Source organism: Medicago sativa, chromosome 5, assembly GCF_051527215.1.
Source record: "Medicago sativa cultivar Bolivia chromosome 5, Bolivia_mono, whole genome shotgun sequence".
Lineage (NCBI taxonomy): Eukaryota > Viridiplantae > Streptophyta > Magnoliopsida > Fabales > Fabaceae > Medicago > Medicago sativa.
In genome coordinates, this window is record NC_140753.1 from 12,103,828 (window position 1) to 12,120,441 (window position 16,614).

Genomic DNA, 16,614 nt, shown 5'->3' on the forward strand with positions numbered 1-16,614 from the left:
ATAAACACACACTCTGTAACACTCTCCTCCTCCCAGGCAAGAAGGCGCGTCCTCCACATCTAGGCACCACCTCCTTCCCCCAGCCTCTACTAGCCATATCTGCCACCGTGATCCACCTATCTTCGGCCAAAGAGAACAACCTAGGAAAACGGACTTGAAGCAGAACTCCTCCTATCCAATTATCAATCCAAAAAAGGTAGCACTACCTCCACCGACTACCCTACGGAGATTGTCCTCAAACCAACTCCCACTCTCCATCCCAACACCTCCGCGAACATCTGAGATCGTCCACCACCACGAAGAACTATTCCTTCCCCCATCCTTCAACCTACCCCCTCCTCCCCGTATCTAGCCTTTAAGACTTGATACCACAACCCCTCCTTATCATCCAGCATCCTCCAACACTACTTTTCTAATAATGATAAATTAAATTCCCTCAACTTTCGCACACCTAACCCTTCATCCTCCTTTGGTGTACAAACAGAGTGCCACCCTACCCATGAAATTTTCTTGCAATCCTCACCACCCCCAAAAAACTTAAACTTATGTTTATTTTATAAGTCTTGCTAACTGGTGTCCCATGACATTGATTAAGAAATCCGTAAATAGAAATTTTGTTTTGAAAGCATAAGTCATTATTTGATCAATTAATGATTAAACAATTTTTTTATGAAAACTTACTTATTTGAGTTGTTTGACTAATAACTCTCGAGACACTCTTTAGTATTCTTCATTTTATTTTTGTCAAAAAGCTTATGTTTATATTTAGAGGTAAGGTCTTTTTTTTTTTATTTGAAAAGAAATTTATAAAATACTAAAGAAGGAGAGAGTAAAACATTGATAGTGACTCTTTTCTTTTCCTCTCTTTGTTTTTTTTTTAATAACTCTACGAAAAAATAAAGTTTTTTTTTTACAAAGAAAACAATAAATAGTTGTACACCATAGTCCAAATGACAGGGCATTAATTTGAAATTAATCGTCATAAAATTGGTTGTCCTCACATTGTTAAAAGGATCAACTAAAGTATCAGTGTGACTATCAGATTTGTGGTCCACCAAATTGATTGACATTAATCCAATTTGCTCCTTATGGATTTAGCTTTTGCTCATTAGCTGTACTTTCCCACAAAAACTTTGTGGCTAAATATATTCAAAAGCCTAACCAATAGTTAAATCTTGGCCCCTTTTGCTTTCAACTTCAATTGATATATTGACAATTCTATTGAAAGGGGACAAACAATGCATAAACATAGACTTTTAATGAAAAAAACACCTAACATTGAGCCAAAATCATGGGGGGTAAACATAAAGTGCCAAAACAGATATATAAAAATATGTGATGTGTCCCAGCCGTCCAAGTATGAAAAACCCAGTTTCCCCCATGTACACAATCATATCCCCCATAGGATTGATTTGGCTCACCACTTGTCAATTGCCAATTCAATAGCTCCAAGAGAAATGAAAAAATGGCTGAGGTGGACCTCACAGAAATCTCAATCCTAAAACATAAAGCAAACAAGATTACTTTCTCCGTGCCATTTTAAGGAGCAGCACTTGGGTGCCATTAATGGCACCTTGCCATTAAATCCTGGCAATTAATGGCACCCACACACACATATCACACACACATTTGGGCAATGTGTGGCCCAGATCTAATGGTATGGTGCCATTAATGGCACCAAAATATTTCCCCATTTTAAGTGAGTTTTTTTTTTTTCATTTCACATATATTAAGGAAAAATGTATTATAAGTAAGGGAAATGTTAACCGGTGCCCCCGGGGCCCTGGTTAAAGATATAAAAAAGGAAATTATATACTCCCTCCGGTCCTAAATATAAGCAAATTTCACTTTTTAGGTTCATTCAATTAATGATGTATGTGATTCATATTATGGACCACATACATCATTAATTGAATGAATGTAAAAAGTCAAATTTGCTTATATTTAGGACCGGAGGGAGTAGTAGTTAATGTATTGAAATTGTGTAATTAATTTATAATAAATTCAAAAACAGTTTCCTTTTATGGTAATAATTCCCTTTTTATGGTATGTTTAACCAGTGCCCCGGGGGCATCGGTTAGCAAGACATAGAAACATGATTTTGAGTGTTTTGTCAAGTATTGGTGCATTCCTCCTTATCATAAATGCAAAGTAGATTATCTTGAATTGCGAGTGATGAAAGTAGTATTAATTAGAGTTATAATTGGAAAAAAGTACTCCCTCCATCCCATATTAACCGAGTCATTTGCTCATTTCATACACCCTCCGGTCACTAATATAAGCAAAAAACCACTTTCTAGGTTCATTCAATAAATGATGTATGTAGCCTATAATAAAGACTACATACATCATTAATTGAATGAACCTAGAAATTGAATTTTTGCTTATATTAGTGACCGGATGGTGTACATATTAAGAAAAAGGGTCATGTTAACCAGTGCCCTCGGAGCACTGGTTAAGGAAGCCAAAAGTGAAAATTTTAAGTCAAAAAGAACACTTTTTAAGTTTTTAATGCAATGACAACACAACTTTCAATGCAATATACTACTACTATATTTAACTCCTTAATCAGTGCCCCGGGGCACTGGTTAACATTTCCCTAAGAAAAATGAATAAATAAAGGAGATAGAAAAATGGTTTTAAATATTTTTGTTATGTATTGGTGCATTCTCCACTATCATAAATGCAACGTGGGATATATTGAATTGAGAGTGATGAAAATAGTATTAATTAGAGTTATAATTAGAGAAAAAAAAAGTAATTAATACTGTATTGTATTGAAAAGTGAAATGAGTCGGTTATTTTAAGACAATATTTTTTTACAAAAGACTCAATTATTATAGGACGGATGAAGTAATTAATATTCTATTAAAAAGCGAAATGGGTCAAATTTTGTGGGACAATATTTTTTTTGCAAATGACTCGCTTATTATGGAACAGAAAGAGTACTATAAATAACAAATTTATTTATTTATTTTAATTAAACCTAAAGCTATAACTAACTATTTGATATAAAAAGAATATAATTAGCTATACAAAAAATGCTGTAAAAAAATAAATAAAAATAAGGAAATGTTGTAAAAAAAAACCGCTGAGGGGATAAAGAATGACATCATAAGGGAGAAAAGAAAGTCTAAAAGTCCAACCAAAATAAAGAAAGGGGTTGAACTTGAACCATAACAACAACAAATAGAGAAAAATTGAAAGAAGTTTATTTTAACCATATATGATTGTCATATGAGTCTATATAGATTTGAAAGGAAGATTCTCCACACTATGCCTAATTGAAGTTGTCTTTATGAAGTGAGTAGTAAAGTGGTTAAAAATTGGACTTCTAATAGTTGACACACCTTCAATTTTGAGTACAGAGAAATAATAGAATTCGTTCTTCTTTTAGAGGATATAATACTATGAAAAACTTTGAATTAACCTCACCCTCTTTCAACCAAGTAATTCTAGATTTCTGCCAATAGATACTAGTATTAAGTTAGTATCTATATGAATTGATATGACAATCAATATATATATTGAAGGATCGATATGACAATATTAACAAAATATATTAACGTCTTAGACTATTTTGATTAATGTAATGCACAATCAATGTGTGGTGCTGAACTGTGGGGTCCGACTCTAGCGGCTAAAGGTATGGCGGTAGCGCTTCCATCCATGATTAATCCTCCTTCATTGAACTTCCGGATCGTTTGTTGTTGTAAGGATCGTGGTGGTTGAGGTTGTTCGCGTCGGTGGTCGTGTAGATTTCGATTCTGCTTGTTTTGGTGTCAGACACCCTCCGGGTTCTTTGTGTGTCTGTCTTGTGAGGTGGTGGAGTCGGGTGCTTGTTGGGGTGGTTATTCTTGGAGGCAGCTTTTGTTACGCGGGTCCATGATTGTCGTCATTAGCTCTCTTTTTTGTTTTGTTGTGGGTGGTTTAGGTGTCTAGGGTGTTTGGAGGGTGCGTGTCCCATTTTGTTGAGCATTTTTTCCATTGATTTGTTTGTTGTTTTAAACTTCGCATGCCATGTCTCTCGTCTTACATATTGTATGCTGGTTTTCGGTGGGCCGGTTCATTTGGCTTCGAGATCGGGAGTCGGGGTCTAGCTGCAATCTTTGCTTGACTTGGTTTGGTTTTTCTCTGGTGTACCAGGGGCTTAGGGTGCCCTGCCAATTTAGTTCTATAGTCTGGTGGGCCGATCACTTTTGATTCGAGATCGGGAGTCAGTTCTGTCTTTGTTGGTTTTTGGGCTTTGTGTTGTGCTCTTTCGGTGGATCGGAGGTCGCGAGGTTTGAGATAGCTGCATGATCTTCGGTTAGGTGCTCTTCAATTTGTGGCTCGGCTTGGGAGTTGGGATCTGGTAGTTTTATGTTGAGGGTGATCTTTGTGGGTGAGTAGTGACGATGAGCGGTGGTGGATCCTGCGTTTACAATGGTTGTTGTTTTTTGGAGTTTGTTTTAGGTGGTGAGGTGTTTTGGTGAGTTTATCTCCAGGGGTGTTTTAAGGTGGTTATGGTGTTCCGTCTATATGCGGCACCATTTGTATCTTGATTTCGTTCACTCCTTGCGTCTTGCGGGGATGACGTTTAATAATATTTGCCGTTTCAAAAAAAAATGACTATTTTAAAATTTTGATACATTAAGAAACTAGTATGGCTATTCGTTACACATTTACGGTGAAAATGACTATTTGTCATATTCTCTCAAAAAAATGACTATTTGTCATATAAAATTCACATGGAACAAATTTAAAATTAAACTGAAAATATATTTTTTTACTAAAAAACAAACGATATTTATTCATTCAAATTGATAAAGTACATAGATACAATACAAATTCGCTAAAAACTAAAAGGATGAATTTGCAAACAAACTCACAACATCTATGTTAATAGCTTAAAATAGCAAAGTACATATGTCTAGTCGTCTACAAATATGACTATATTCAAGTATTTGGGATTCCCGTGACTCTAAATCTGCAATGTTGATGACGTCAAAGTCATTGATTAGACCTGCACTTGATCGAAGTTGATTTTACAATCGGAACCAATCAAACACCTGAACAAGATGGAAAAGACAAATAAGGCTACACAAAGACGACAAACAAATTGTTTTAAGACGGTATAATCACCAAAGAACAAACTAAATATATGTGAAAATCATTTATTTAAATAAAAGGGAAGAAAAAAACGATCAAGAGGGTAGTTTTGATGGATGAAGGAGAATAAATTAAGGTTTCAGGTGACGACTCACAAGAGAGAGAAAATAGTTTATTATCGCTCCCTTTAGATCCTCCTAATTTAGAGAAAAGCATAATGCACGTTTGATTCTCTCTCCCTCACAAGACTCCTATATTTATTTAATGACAAATGTTAACTTGTGTCCTCTAGGGCACATGTTAAGGAGCCCTTTATAGAAATATACGCCTCAAAAGTCGTGTAGTCAACTTTTAAAAAGTTAAAATATCATGTTTTCAATGTAAAGTTGCTTTTTTTGGGTTCCTTAACCTATGCCCTTAAGGCACAAGTTAACATGACCCATATTTAATCACTATCGGGCACTTGTTAAGGATTCAAAAAATGAAAAAAATTGATAACTTTTATGTGAAAAAGTTGCCTTTTTATATTTCAATGTGTTGAATATACAAATTTTAAGATAAAACTTCTATTTTAGATCAATCCATGTACACCGGTTACTATTCTATCGTTTTTTTTACATACAATTCTATCATGACAAATGTTAACTTATGCCCTCAAGGGCACATGTTAAGGAATTCATTATAGAAATATACGCATCAAAAGTCGTGCAGTTAACTTTTAAAAAAGTTAAAATATCATGTTTTCCAATACAAAGTTGCTTTTGTTGGGTTCCTTAACATATACTCTTAGGGCACAAGTTAACATGACCCTTCTATTATTTATAAATGAACAATTACAAAAAAAAATTAACTCTCTTTTCATTGTTCAACTAAATAGATCCTAATTCAATATAACTAATTCTTTTTTTTTAGAAGACCAACATAACTTTTTTCAAGTCAAAGTTCAATATATTGTTTTTAAGGAAAGAGTTCAATATAATCGTAATAATCCAAGATTAATTTTTTCAATAACTATATTTTCTAACAAGAGTTTCTTTCTGAGTCAAACTTTTTTTTTCTTTTCTTTTTTACTAAAAATAAAGTGTTTCCTTCTTAGTAAATGTTTATGTAATTTTTTTTTTATGAACATTGCATTATTATGTATGTAGATTGAGGTTCGAACCTTAAACTTCTCACTTATTCATCATAAAAACAAACTTATAGTATTTGATCAAAAAAACCTCTAAAAAAACTAATACTAAAAACTCGATTTAAATAGACTAGTTTAGTTTTTATTTATTTTAAAGGGTTGATTAAGTTTTTAGTCCTTATAAATATTCACAGTTTAGTTTTTAGTCCCTACAAAATAAAATCACACTTTTTATTCCATGTGACATTTTCCTTAAGTATTTTAGGGACAAAAAATGTTGATGGATTTTTTTTATAGGGACTAAAAATGTTGACGGAAAAATTTTACAGGGACTAAAAATGCTGATGGAAAATTTTATAGGGACTAAAAAGTGTGATTTTATTTTATAAGGACTAAAAACAAAATTCTGAATATTTACAGGGACCATTTACTTAATTAACCCTTTTTTAAATGATACTAAAGAATTTTTATATATATAGAAGGGTTAAATATGTTTTTAGTCCCTATAAATATACCAACTTTTCGTTTTAGTCACTCTAAAATTTTCCTTCAACTTTTATTCTCTAAAAAACTTTCCATCTTCACTTTTGGTCTCTCTTTTAAAGTAAACTCATATATAGAATTCATATTTTTGAATAAAATTTTGCAGAAAAATTTTTACTATTAAAAGAATCTCTTCCAAAAAAAAATTAGAATATTTTAACAAAACTTGAATTTAAGATGAATTTTTATATTTTTGACGGTTGAAAATTCATATTTAATTTATGTTTAATTAAAAAAAATCTAATTTTTTTGGGAACTTTTTTTACAATATTCTACACGTTTATGCACAATTTCATTAAAAAATACAAAAATTAACTTAAAAATAGGGACCAAAAGTAGTGATTGAAAATTTTATAGGGACTAAAAGTTGAAGGAAAATTTTAGAGGGATTAAAATAAAAAGTTGGTATATTTATAGGGACCAAAAACAAATTAAACTCTATATAAAAATAGCGGAAAATTGTACCAAAAATAAAAATAGCAGAAAAGGGAGAGTGGAGCATAGCTAATGATTCAAGTCATATCACATCATATGAGGTTAAAAAGTTTGTAGAGCTAAAGGGTCCCAGCAGAACTTCACACAGCAGTACCCCCATTTTCAAAAAAGTGTTCGTTCAAAGGGTTCCTAGTCCTACACTCCTACTTCTAGGAAATAGGGAGACACAAATAAAATAATAATACTACTCCAATAATAATAAAATAGTAAAAAGAAACAGTCACAAATGCAATTCCAAAATAGACACAGAGATAGCAGAGCCAGAGGAAGACGCTGTACAATCCATAAACAGCGTTTTCATTTTTCATGCACACACACAGAAATCATCATAAATTAGAATTCTCCATTTTCCACCTTAGTGAAAATATAAACAGAGTTTCTTCCTCTTATATTCTCTCCCTTTATTATACTACACACTATGCTAATATACGCTGCTAACCATAACATTAACACACTATCATAACAAACAAACCTTCCTCATTACTCTTCTCTCTTCACACTCTTCACAAAAACCATGCATACTCATACACTTTTCTTCATTCTCTTACTCTGCGCACCATTCTTATCCTACGCCGTAACCGTCACTGGCACCGAGATCCAAATCCTAACGTCGTTTAAGCTCAACCTCCATGATCCTCTCGGAGCACTCGACGGTTGGGATCCATCTTCACCGGAAGCACCATGCGACTGGCGCGGCGTTTCTTGCAACAACCACCGTGTCACTGAGCTTCGTCTCCCTCGTCTTCAACTCGCTGGTAGACTCAGTGAACATCTTGGCGAGTTACGCATGTTGAGGAAGTTAAGCCTCCGTTCCAATTTCTTCAATGGAACCATTCCGAGAACGCTTTCGAAATGCAAGCTCTTGAGGTTTTTGTTTTTGCAAGATAATCAATTTTCCGGTGATATTCCGCCGGAGATCGGAAACCTCACCGGTCTTATGATTCTTAACGTTGCTCAAAATCAACTCACCGGAACTGTTCCGAGTTCGCTTCCGGTTGGTCTTAAGTATCTAGACGTATCGTCGAATGCGTTCTCCGGTGAGATTCCGGTCACCGTTGGTAATTTATCTCTTCTACAACTTGTCAACCTTTCGTATAATCAATTCTCCGGTGAGATTCCGGCGAGGTTTGGTGAGCTTCAGAAACTGCAATATCTATGGCTTGATCATAACTTTCTCGGAGGAACACTACCCTCTGCACTTGCAAATTGTTCTTCTTTGGTGCATTTGAGTGCTGAAGGAAATTCACTTTCCGGCGTGATTCCATCGGCGATTTCGGCGATTCCGATGCTTCAGGTGATGTCACTTTCTCACAATAATCTTACTGGATCAATTCCTGCTTCGGTTTTTTGCAATGTTTCGGTCCACGCCCTGTCTTTGAGGATAGTTCAGCTTGGATTCAATGGTTTCACGGATTTCGTTGGAGTTGAAACCAACACGTGTTTCAGTGTTCTTCAGGTTTTGGATATTCAACACAATAGCATAACAGGCACGTTTCCCTTGTGGTTAACCAATGTAACTACTTTGTCAGTGCTTGATCTTTCGAGTAATGCACTTTCCGGCGAGATTCCGCGGCAAATAGGAAATCTCGCCTGGTTGACGGAGTTGAAGGTGGCTAATAATTCATTCACTGGTGTTATTCCATCGGAAATAATGAAATGTAGGTCCCTTAGTGTTGTTGATTTTGAAGGAAACAATTTTGCTGGTGAAGTTCCTACATTTTTCGGCAATGTGAAGGGGCTCAAGGTTTTATCACTTGGTGGAAATCAATTCATTGGTTCAGTTCCGGCGAGTTTTGGTAACCTTTCTTTACTTGAAACATTGAGTTTGAGAAGTAATAGATTAAATGGAACTATGCCTGAGATGATAATGAGTTTGAGCAATTTGACAACTTTGGATCTTAGTGATAACAAGTTTAGTGGTGAAATTTATGATAGTATTGGGAATTTGAATAGATTAATGGTTCTCAATTTGAGTGGTAATGACTTCTCTGGGAAAATTCCTTCTAGTTTGGGAAATCTTTTCAGGCTAACTACACTTGATTTGAGCAAACAGAATCTCTCTGGAGAGTTGCCATTTGAGCTCTCTGGGTTACCGAATCTGCAAGTTATTGCTCTGCAGGAGAACAAGTTATCTGGTGTAGTGCCTGAAGGGTTCAGCAGTTTGATGAGTTTGCAATATGTGAATCTCAGTTCTAATACTTTTTCTGGGCATATTCCTGAGAACTATGGTTTTCTTCGATCGTTGGTTGTTCTTTCGTTGTCTCATAATCACATTACAGGAACCGTTCCTTCAGAAATCGGAAACAGCTCTGGTATTGAAGTTCTTGAGCTTGGGTTGAATTCATTGTCAGGTCAGATTCCTACCGATCTCTCTCGCCTTGCCCGTTTGAAAGTGCTTGATTTGGGTGGTAACAAGTTAACTGGGGATGTGCCCAAGGATATCTCCAAATGTTTGTCATTGACCACATTGCTAGTAGATCACAACCAGCTTGGAGGTGTCATACCAGGGTCATTGTCAAATTTATCAAACCTAGCAATGCTAGATCTCTCTGCTAACAATTTGAGTGGTGAAATTCCTAGTAATTTTTCTATGATGCCTGATTTGGTGTATTTCAATGTGTCGGGGAACAATTTGGAAGGTGAGATACCACAAACTTTGGGATCACGGTTCAACAACCCTTCTGTATTTGCTGATAATCATGGTTTATGTGGGAAGCCATTGGAATCAAAGTGCGAAAGTACAAACAATAGGGACAAAAAGAGGTTGATTGTGTTGATTATCATCATTGCAGTAGGAGCTTTCATATTAGTTCTGTTTTGCTGTTTTTACATCATCGGCTTATGGAGATGGCGCAAGAAGCTCAAAGAAAAGGTTTCTGGGGAGAAGAAAAAGAGTCCTGCAAGAGCAAGTTCAGGTGCAAGTGGAGGCCGTGGCAGCAGTGAAAACGGTGGGCCAAAACTCGTAATGTTCAACACCAAAATCACACTTGCTGAAACAATTGAAGCCACGAGACAATTCGACGAAGAGAATGTACTCAGCAGGACAAGGTATGGATTAGTATTCAAGGCTTGCTACAATGATGGAATGGTCCTTTCCATTCGGAGGCTCCCTGATGGATCATTAGATGAGAACATGTTCAGAAAAGAAGCTGAATCACTAGGCAAAATAAAGCACAGAAATTTAACCGTTCTCAGAGGTTACTATGCAGGACCACCAGATATGAGACTCCTGGCCTACGATTACATGCCCAATGGAAACCTGGCAACACTCCTCCAAGAAGCTTCTCACCAAGATGGCCATGTTCTAAACTGGCCAATGAGACACCTCATTGCACTAGGAATCGCCCGTGGATTAGCTTTCATACATCAATCCACAATGGTCCACGGTGATGTGAAACCTCAAAACGTTCTATTCGACGCAGATTTCGAAGCACATTTATCAGATTTCGGTTTAGAAAGACTAACAGTCCCCACATCAGGAGAGACAGCCTCCACTTCAACATCAGTTGGCACTCTGGGTTATGTTTCACCAGAAGCAATCTTAACCGGTGAAATCACAAAAGAGTCTGATGTTTACAGCTTTGGCATTGTGTTATTGGAACTTCTAACAGGAAAGAGACCAGTAATGTTCACACAAGACGAAGACATTGTGAAGTGGGTGAAGAAACAACTTCAAAGGGGTCAAATAACAGAGTTACTAGAACCTGGTTTACTTGAATTAGACCCAGAATCATCAGAATGGGAAGAGTTTTTACTAGGTGTGAAAGTTGGTTTGCTTTGCACAGCACCAGATCCTCTTGATCGACCAACCATGTCCGACATTGTTTTCATGCTCGAAGGTTGTCGTGTTGGTCCTGATATACCATCCTCAGCTGATCCCACCTCTCAACATTCTCCAGCATAACCCAAATTCCACTTTTTCCCGGTTTTATTGTCATCATTTTAGATTAATGTTTTTTGAAATTCAATTTTATTAGAATTGTAACAGTAGTAACATTAGTAGCACCTTGTTATTATTATCATTATTTTCTCAACTGGAACACAACATTGCGGCTACTTTTGTTGTTCCTCCATTTTTTGGTCTTCTCCTTCAAAATGGTGGTGACAACATGTGGGCCACATGATAAAATTTCGTGAGTTTTGATGCAGTCAACGTTTTTGACAATTGTCAAGTAAGGACAAGAGTGGGACCCTTGTTTTGGTTACAATTTCTGCCAAACAGAACGGCACCAAAATGGTACTGTTTCCGTCTGCGGGACGGAGCTGGATATCTGACATAGTCATGTGAGTTTGCGCAGGTTCCGGCAACGGAGAAAGATCGACGATGTAGCCGTTAAGATTGTGGGGTACGATGTATATTTGTACTATATATATGTTGTTCCCAAGGGTAGAGTAGAACATTGCATTGGTGTTTGGTGTACTTGCCATGTGATTTTTTCTGTTGTCCTAATTTGTTTGTATTTTTGTTGTTTATTTATTGTAAGATTAGAGGCATATGTGATTTAACCTTTTTTTGGCCCAGGGCTCAACAACTCTTGAACTTTTTGTGGGTCTTCCTCATTCCTATTAATCTTATCAAGCATGCATTAATTTTTTGAATTGGATTTGTCTTATTACCATTTTTTTGCTTTTGAGATTTGGTATTGGGTCACAAAATTCAAAGAGGAGAAAAACAAAACAAAATTTCACTTGTCTGAATTTCCCCATATTTTTATATTAAAATTATAATCTGTGCTAAGAAAGAAGATTCGTATTTGTCATCAGATCAGGTTATGTGGGGATGAAATCCAATTTGAAGCCATGGTCCTCTTTTTTTGACAAATGAAGCCATGGTGTGCTTTATTCTCCTCCCTTTATCTGTAATCCAATTTGAAGTATGGGACAGTAACTTTTGTTGATACTCCTTTTCTTTTTATTCAAAAAGATATTATCCTTTTCTTTAAATCACAACACTTTATGAAATGTTATTCAAAAAAAAAAAAAAAACACTTTATGAAATATGTTACAAGGTTGGCAATTCAATTGACATTATAATTGATTTGGAAGAGTTAAGAAGTGAAGTGATAATTATGAGATCAATGCTTAAGTCCTCACCCATCATAGTATTCACAATATTCATCTTTGTCCTTTAAAAAAAAACTTGACGAGTTATTCATTCATTGCGTAGGTGGGGTGGCAATGAGCAACCCACCCACCCACCCAGATTCTCCAATCTCCACCAGTGGGATAAAGAACCATGCTTTCCTAGGCACTAGTATATTAAACTACACCAACATGTTTTGGTACGTTTGAGAGATGAGATAATGAGTCTCGTAACATGGGAAATCAAATATAGTTTATTTTTTATCATCTGAAATCTAAGATGCAAGTTGACTGGTAAAGAACACAAGCGCCAAATATAGTGCAGTGACCGTTAAGGGTCCTCCTAAATTTTATAATCGCTTAAACCATATCCAAGATCGGAGCTGGTGAGGGTTTTCTAGTAAAGGGATTTTTTTTTTTTTTTGACAAAAGTTTTCTAGTAAAGAGATGGAAAGTCAAGTTAAATAAGTACAATATTTATATCGTAAAATTAAAGAGTTCACATGCTAGCGCCAAGCATTCCATTATCTCAAAAATTTACTATTCCTTAACTAATGGATTAACTAGTTTTCTCTTATTCTACGTACCATCATTGTTTGTTTTAAACACTTGGGGGAGAAAAGGAAAGAATTGGAACCTCTCACTTTCAAAGTTAAAACACAACTATTGATGCCCGATTCAAACAAGCTAAAAAATCAAGATAAACAAGCGATGATGCAAACTTAAGATCCACTTCAACATTCTATACGTTAGTTTTCCTAGTGTGTGAATTTCAACAACATACCATCAGACTCGTGACATCATGAATTCATGATCATATATATCAATAAACTTCCTCCATGCTTTATTTGTCGCAAAATCATTGATAAGTAATCATTGATAAGTATTTATAATCAATGTTCTTTGAAAGTCATTATTCTATAAATAAAAGGAAGACTATTTAATCAGTCTTATACTATCTGATTTGATAATTGTAAGACTATTACTTTTTACATTCTTTCCATTTCTTGTGCGCTTTTTTTTTTCTTACAAAAATGTACATAAGGTTTTGGATTCTATAATATGAAATATGCTTCTATATAAACAGCAATAAGAATCTTTCATTTCCAAATGAAACTTTGGCAGCAACAACTTGAGACCGACGCGCAGGTGTTTCAAAGTGCAACTCATGTACTTGAAGAATGGCGAACAACCCAAAGAATTAGATCCAGCAGCAGTACTCAATCCATAACTCCGCAGGTTCAACCTTTGAGACAAGAGGAAGATGTTTGGAAGAAACCGGCACCTGACAGGTACAAATGCAACATTGATGCATCCTTTTCCACTTCTCTTAACATGGTTGGTTTGGGCATGTGTCTTAGGGATGATGATGGTGCTTTTGTTCTTGCAAGAACAAAATGGTTTGCTCCTCTTTGTGATATAGATGTGGGGAAGGTTGTTGGACTTCAGACAGCTTTGGATTGGCTCTCTATTCATCAGTTTGATAATGTAGATTTTGTTCTTGATTGTAAAAGGGTTGTTGATTGTGTCAATTCTAGTTTAGATGATAGTAGCGAGTTTGGATGTATTATGACTGCTTGTAAACAGCTGCTAGTCGATAGATTTCAGAACTCTCATGTTGAGTTCAGCATGAGGCAAGCAAATAGGGTAGCTCACGAGTTAGCTCAGACAGCTCTATCTAATCCTAGCTCCCAAGTTATTGATGATGTACCTACATGTATTTGACATATTTTAGCTAATGAAATGCAATGATTTCCTTCCTTCAAAAAAAAAAAAAAAAGAATCTCTCATTTCCGTAATATGAAATATGCTTCTATATTGCATGCCTTGTAAGTTGATTTGTTCGAATACTTTTACTTTCAATTTTTCCAAAGGATTGATATTAATTTTTGACTTAATTTCACTTTTGCTCCTTTTTAAAATCATACCTTTTTATTTCTCTACTATTCAATTTGCTGCAATTTTGTTCACAACCTTAACTTTTAACCCAAAAAATAGCGATTTAGTGCCCCAAAAATGTGGATTTTGACCCCAAATGGGGTATATTAAGATTTCAGATTGGGACTGGACTGTAAATAACCTTTTTTAGAACCAAATTACCTTTTTCTAAGACTAAGAACATGAGTTGGGACTAAAATTGTAAAAAATGGGGACTATTTTGTGAGTTTTATTTTTAGCTATCAAATGTACAACTAAACCTTAAAAAAAAAAAATCGTTTGACTCCTTTTATTCTTTTTGTTACTATATCCGGCAAAGAAAAATTTTTATTATGTTTTTTCTTTCTAAATAACATTTATATTTAATTTTTCTAAACATTTTTTAAAAATTATGGCGGTGATAAGTTTGGAATGTTCGATAATTTTTTTAAGGTTTGATCTTATATCCCTCAAATATTTAAGGAAAATAGGCTCTTGTAATCTAAAATTCATTTGTGTGGTAATTAAAATACAATAAGTATAAATCAAATTAAAGATCAAACTTAGACACTCATGATCAATGATTTAATTTAAAGATCAAATAGTTAACGTGAGCTTAACTCAGTTAGTTTGGGCAATGCATAAAATATGCAAGGTCCGGGGTTCAAATCCCGGCCATTACAAAAAAAAATGATTTAATTTTGAATTTAATATAAAATTTAGCTTTATTAGATAAATCATACACAATTTATTTTTCTCAATTCTCATGTATCATATATGATTTTCCTTTCAAAAAAGAATGTATCATATATGATTTTAGAAGTCATGTATACCAATCAACTACATGCATCATTTCAAAAACTACATGTATGATATCACCAATTTTATTTTTAAAGAATTAATTCTCCATAGTTTTTTTATGTATTAAATATGACTCTTAAAATCATGTATGTCTTGTGATAATGAATATTATATATGTTGAAAGTAAAAATGGTGTTAAATTCTAACCGCTATCACATTCATGCATTAAATATTTATTAAAGAAAGGGTGAAACCATGAATAATATAAGGTAAATACCTCAAATAGATCCTATAATCTAGACAATGTCTGAAAATAGCCCATGTAAATGGCTAAAAATGAAGAATCCAAAATTACAGAGGTGTAATCTATTTTTTATTTTTTTACAAATTTCACCTCTGTAAAAAAACACAGATTTTACCTTGTAATTTTAAATTATTCATATTTTAACCCTCTCACTGTTGAAAAATATTTTTTACGAAATCTGAAAATAACTCATGCATCAGGCTAAAAATGCATAATCCAAAGCTACAAGAGTGGGATTTGTGTTTTTTTACAAGGATTATTTTTATACCTCACCCAAATTATAGGGTTTACTTGAGGTATTAACCCAATAATATATTATTAATTTTAAACTAAAAATATATTTTTTGTATATTAGATAAATTATACACAATTGATTTTCCTTCATATGACTTATGAAGTTAAGCATGTCAATCACTAAGAGAACCATCAACTAACTATATGCATTACACTTCTTTAAGAAAAATGCATTACACTCATGTATTAAATATGACTCCTCAAAAGAATTCATTATCCATGGTTTTTTAAGTATTAAGTATGACTTTAGAGTCATGTATATCAAGTGATAATGAATATTATATATGTTAAAAATACAAAATGATCATAATTTTTTATTCATATTACACCCATGTATTATATATTTGTTATCTATCAAATAACATTTTTTTTTTACAAATAACAGGCTTTTTACAGATAAAATATGTTCGGTAATTCAGGTGGTTGACAAAATTAAGTCCATTACTTTTATGTGGTTGAAGGCGAGGTTTATTACTCTTCCCTTTAATTTACATGGTTGGTGGCTTAGTCCGTTCACCATGTTGGACATAGGCTAATTGTTATTTCTGTTCTAGTCTCTTATCTGTTTATATTGTAAATATTGTTTGGACCTGGTTGTTCTTCCTTAGTACACCTCGTGCTAGGAAGGACACTTTTTGTTGGTAATATATTCAATTTTAGCTTCTTCAAAAAAAACAACTTTTTTTTAGAAAACAATACTCATTATATTCTTTTTATGATATCAAACACATCCTAAATTTTACGTATCCTCGTATCTATATCGCACCGTATTACGTATTTGGGTTTTATAAATGATCATACTCCCTATTTCTCCACATTGTGGATTTTTGTAAGAATATTGATAAAAAAAAAAAAAAAATAAAGATCACATCAAAGGAAGATTTTCTTATATTGCATTGCATTCATTTCATATTTATCATGTCAAGTGACAAATCAAGACCCCTGAATCCTTCTTTCA

The 16,614-nt window shown here is 34.2% G+C and overlaps 2 protein-coding genes across 2 annotated transcripts; both read left to right on the top strand.

Moving 5' to 3' along the window:
* The first annotated feature begins 7,494 nt into the window (after window positions 1-7,494).
* On the top strand, window positions 7,495-11,857 carry LOC146920087 (Leucine-rich receptor-like protein kinase family protein). Its single transcript, XM_085713463.1, has one exon. It carries the CDS (start codon window positions 7,773-7,775, stop codon window positions 11,160-11,162), a length of 3,390 nt encoding a protein of 1,129 aa, XP_085569589.1. The 5' UTR covers window positions 7,495-7,772; the 3' UTR covers window positions 11,163-11,857.
* Window positions 11,858-13,450: 1,593 nt separating this feature from the next.
* Window positions 13,451-14,065, top strand: LOC146920088 (uncharacterized). Its single transcript, XM_085711102.1, has one exon. The coding sequence runs from the start codon at window positions 13,451-13,453 to the stop codon at window positions 14,063-14,065; it is 615 nt and encodes a 204-aa protein (XP_085567228.1).
* The last annotated feature ends 2,549 nt before the right edge of the window (window positions 14,066-16,614 follow it).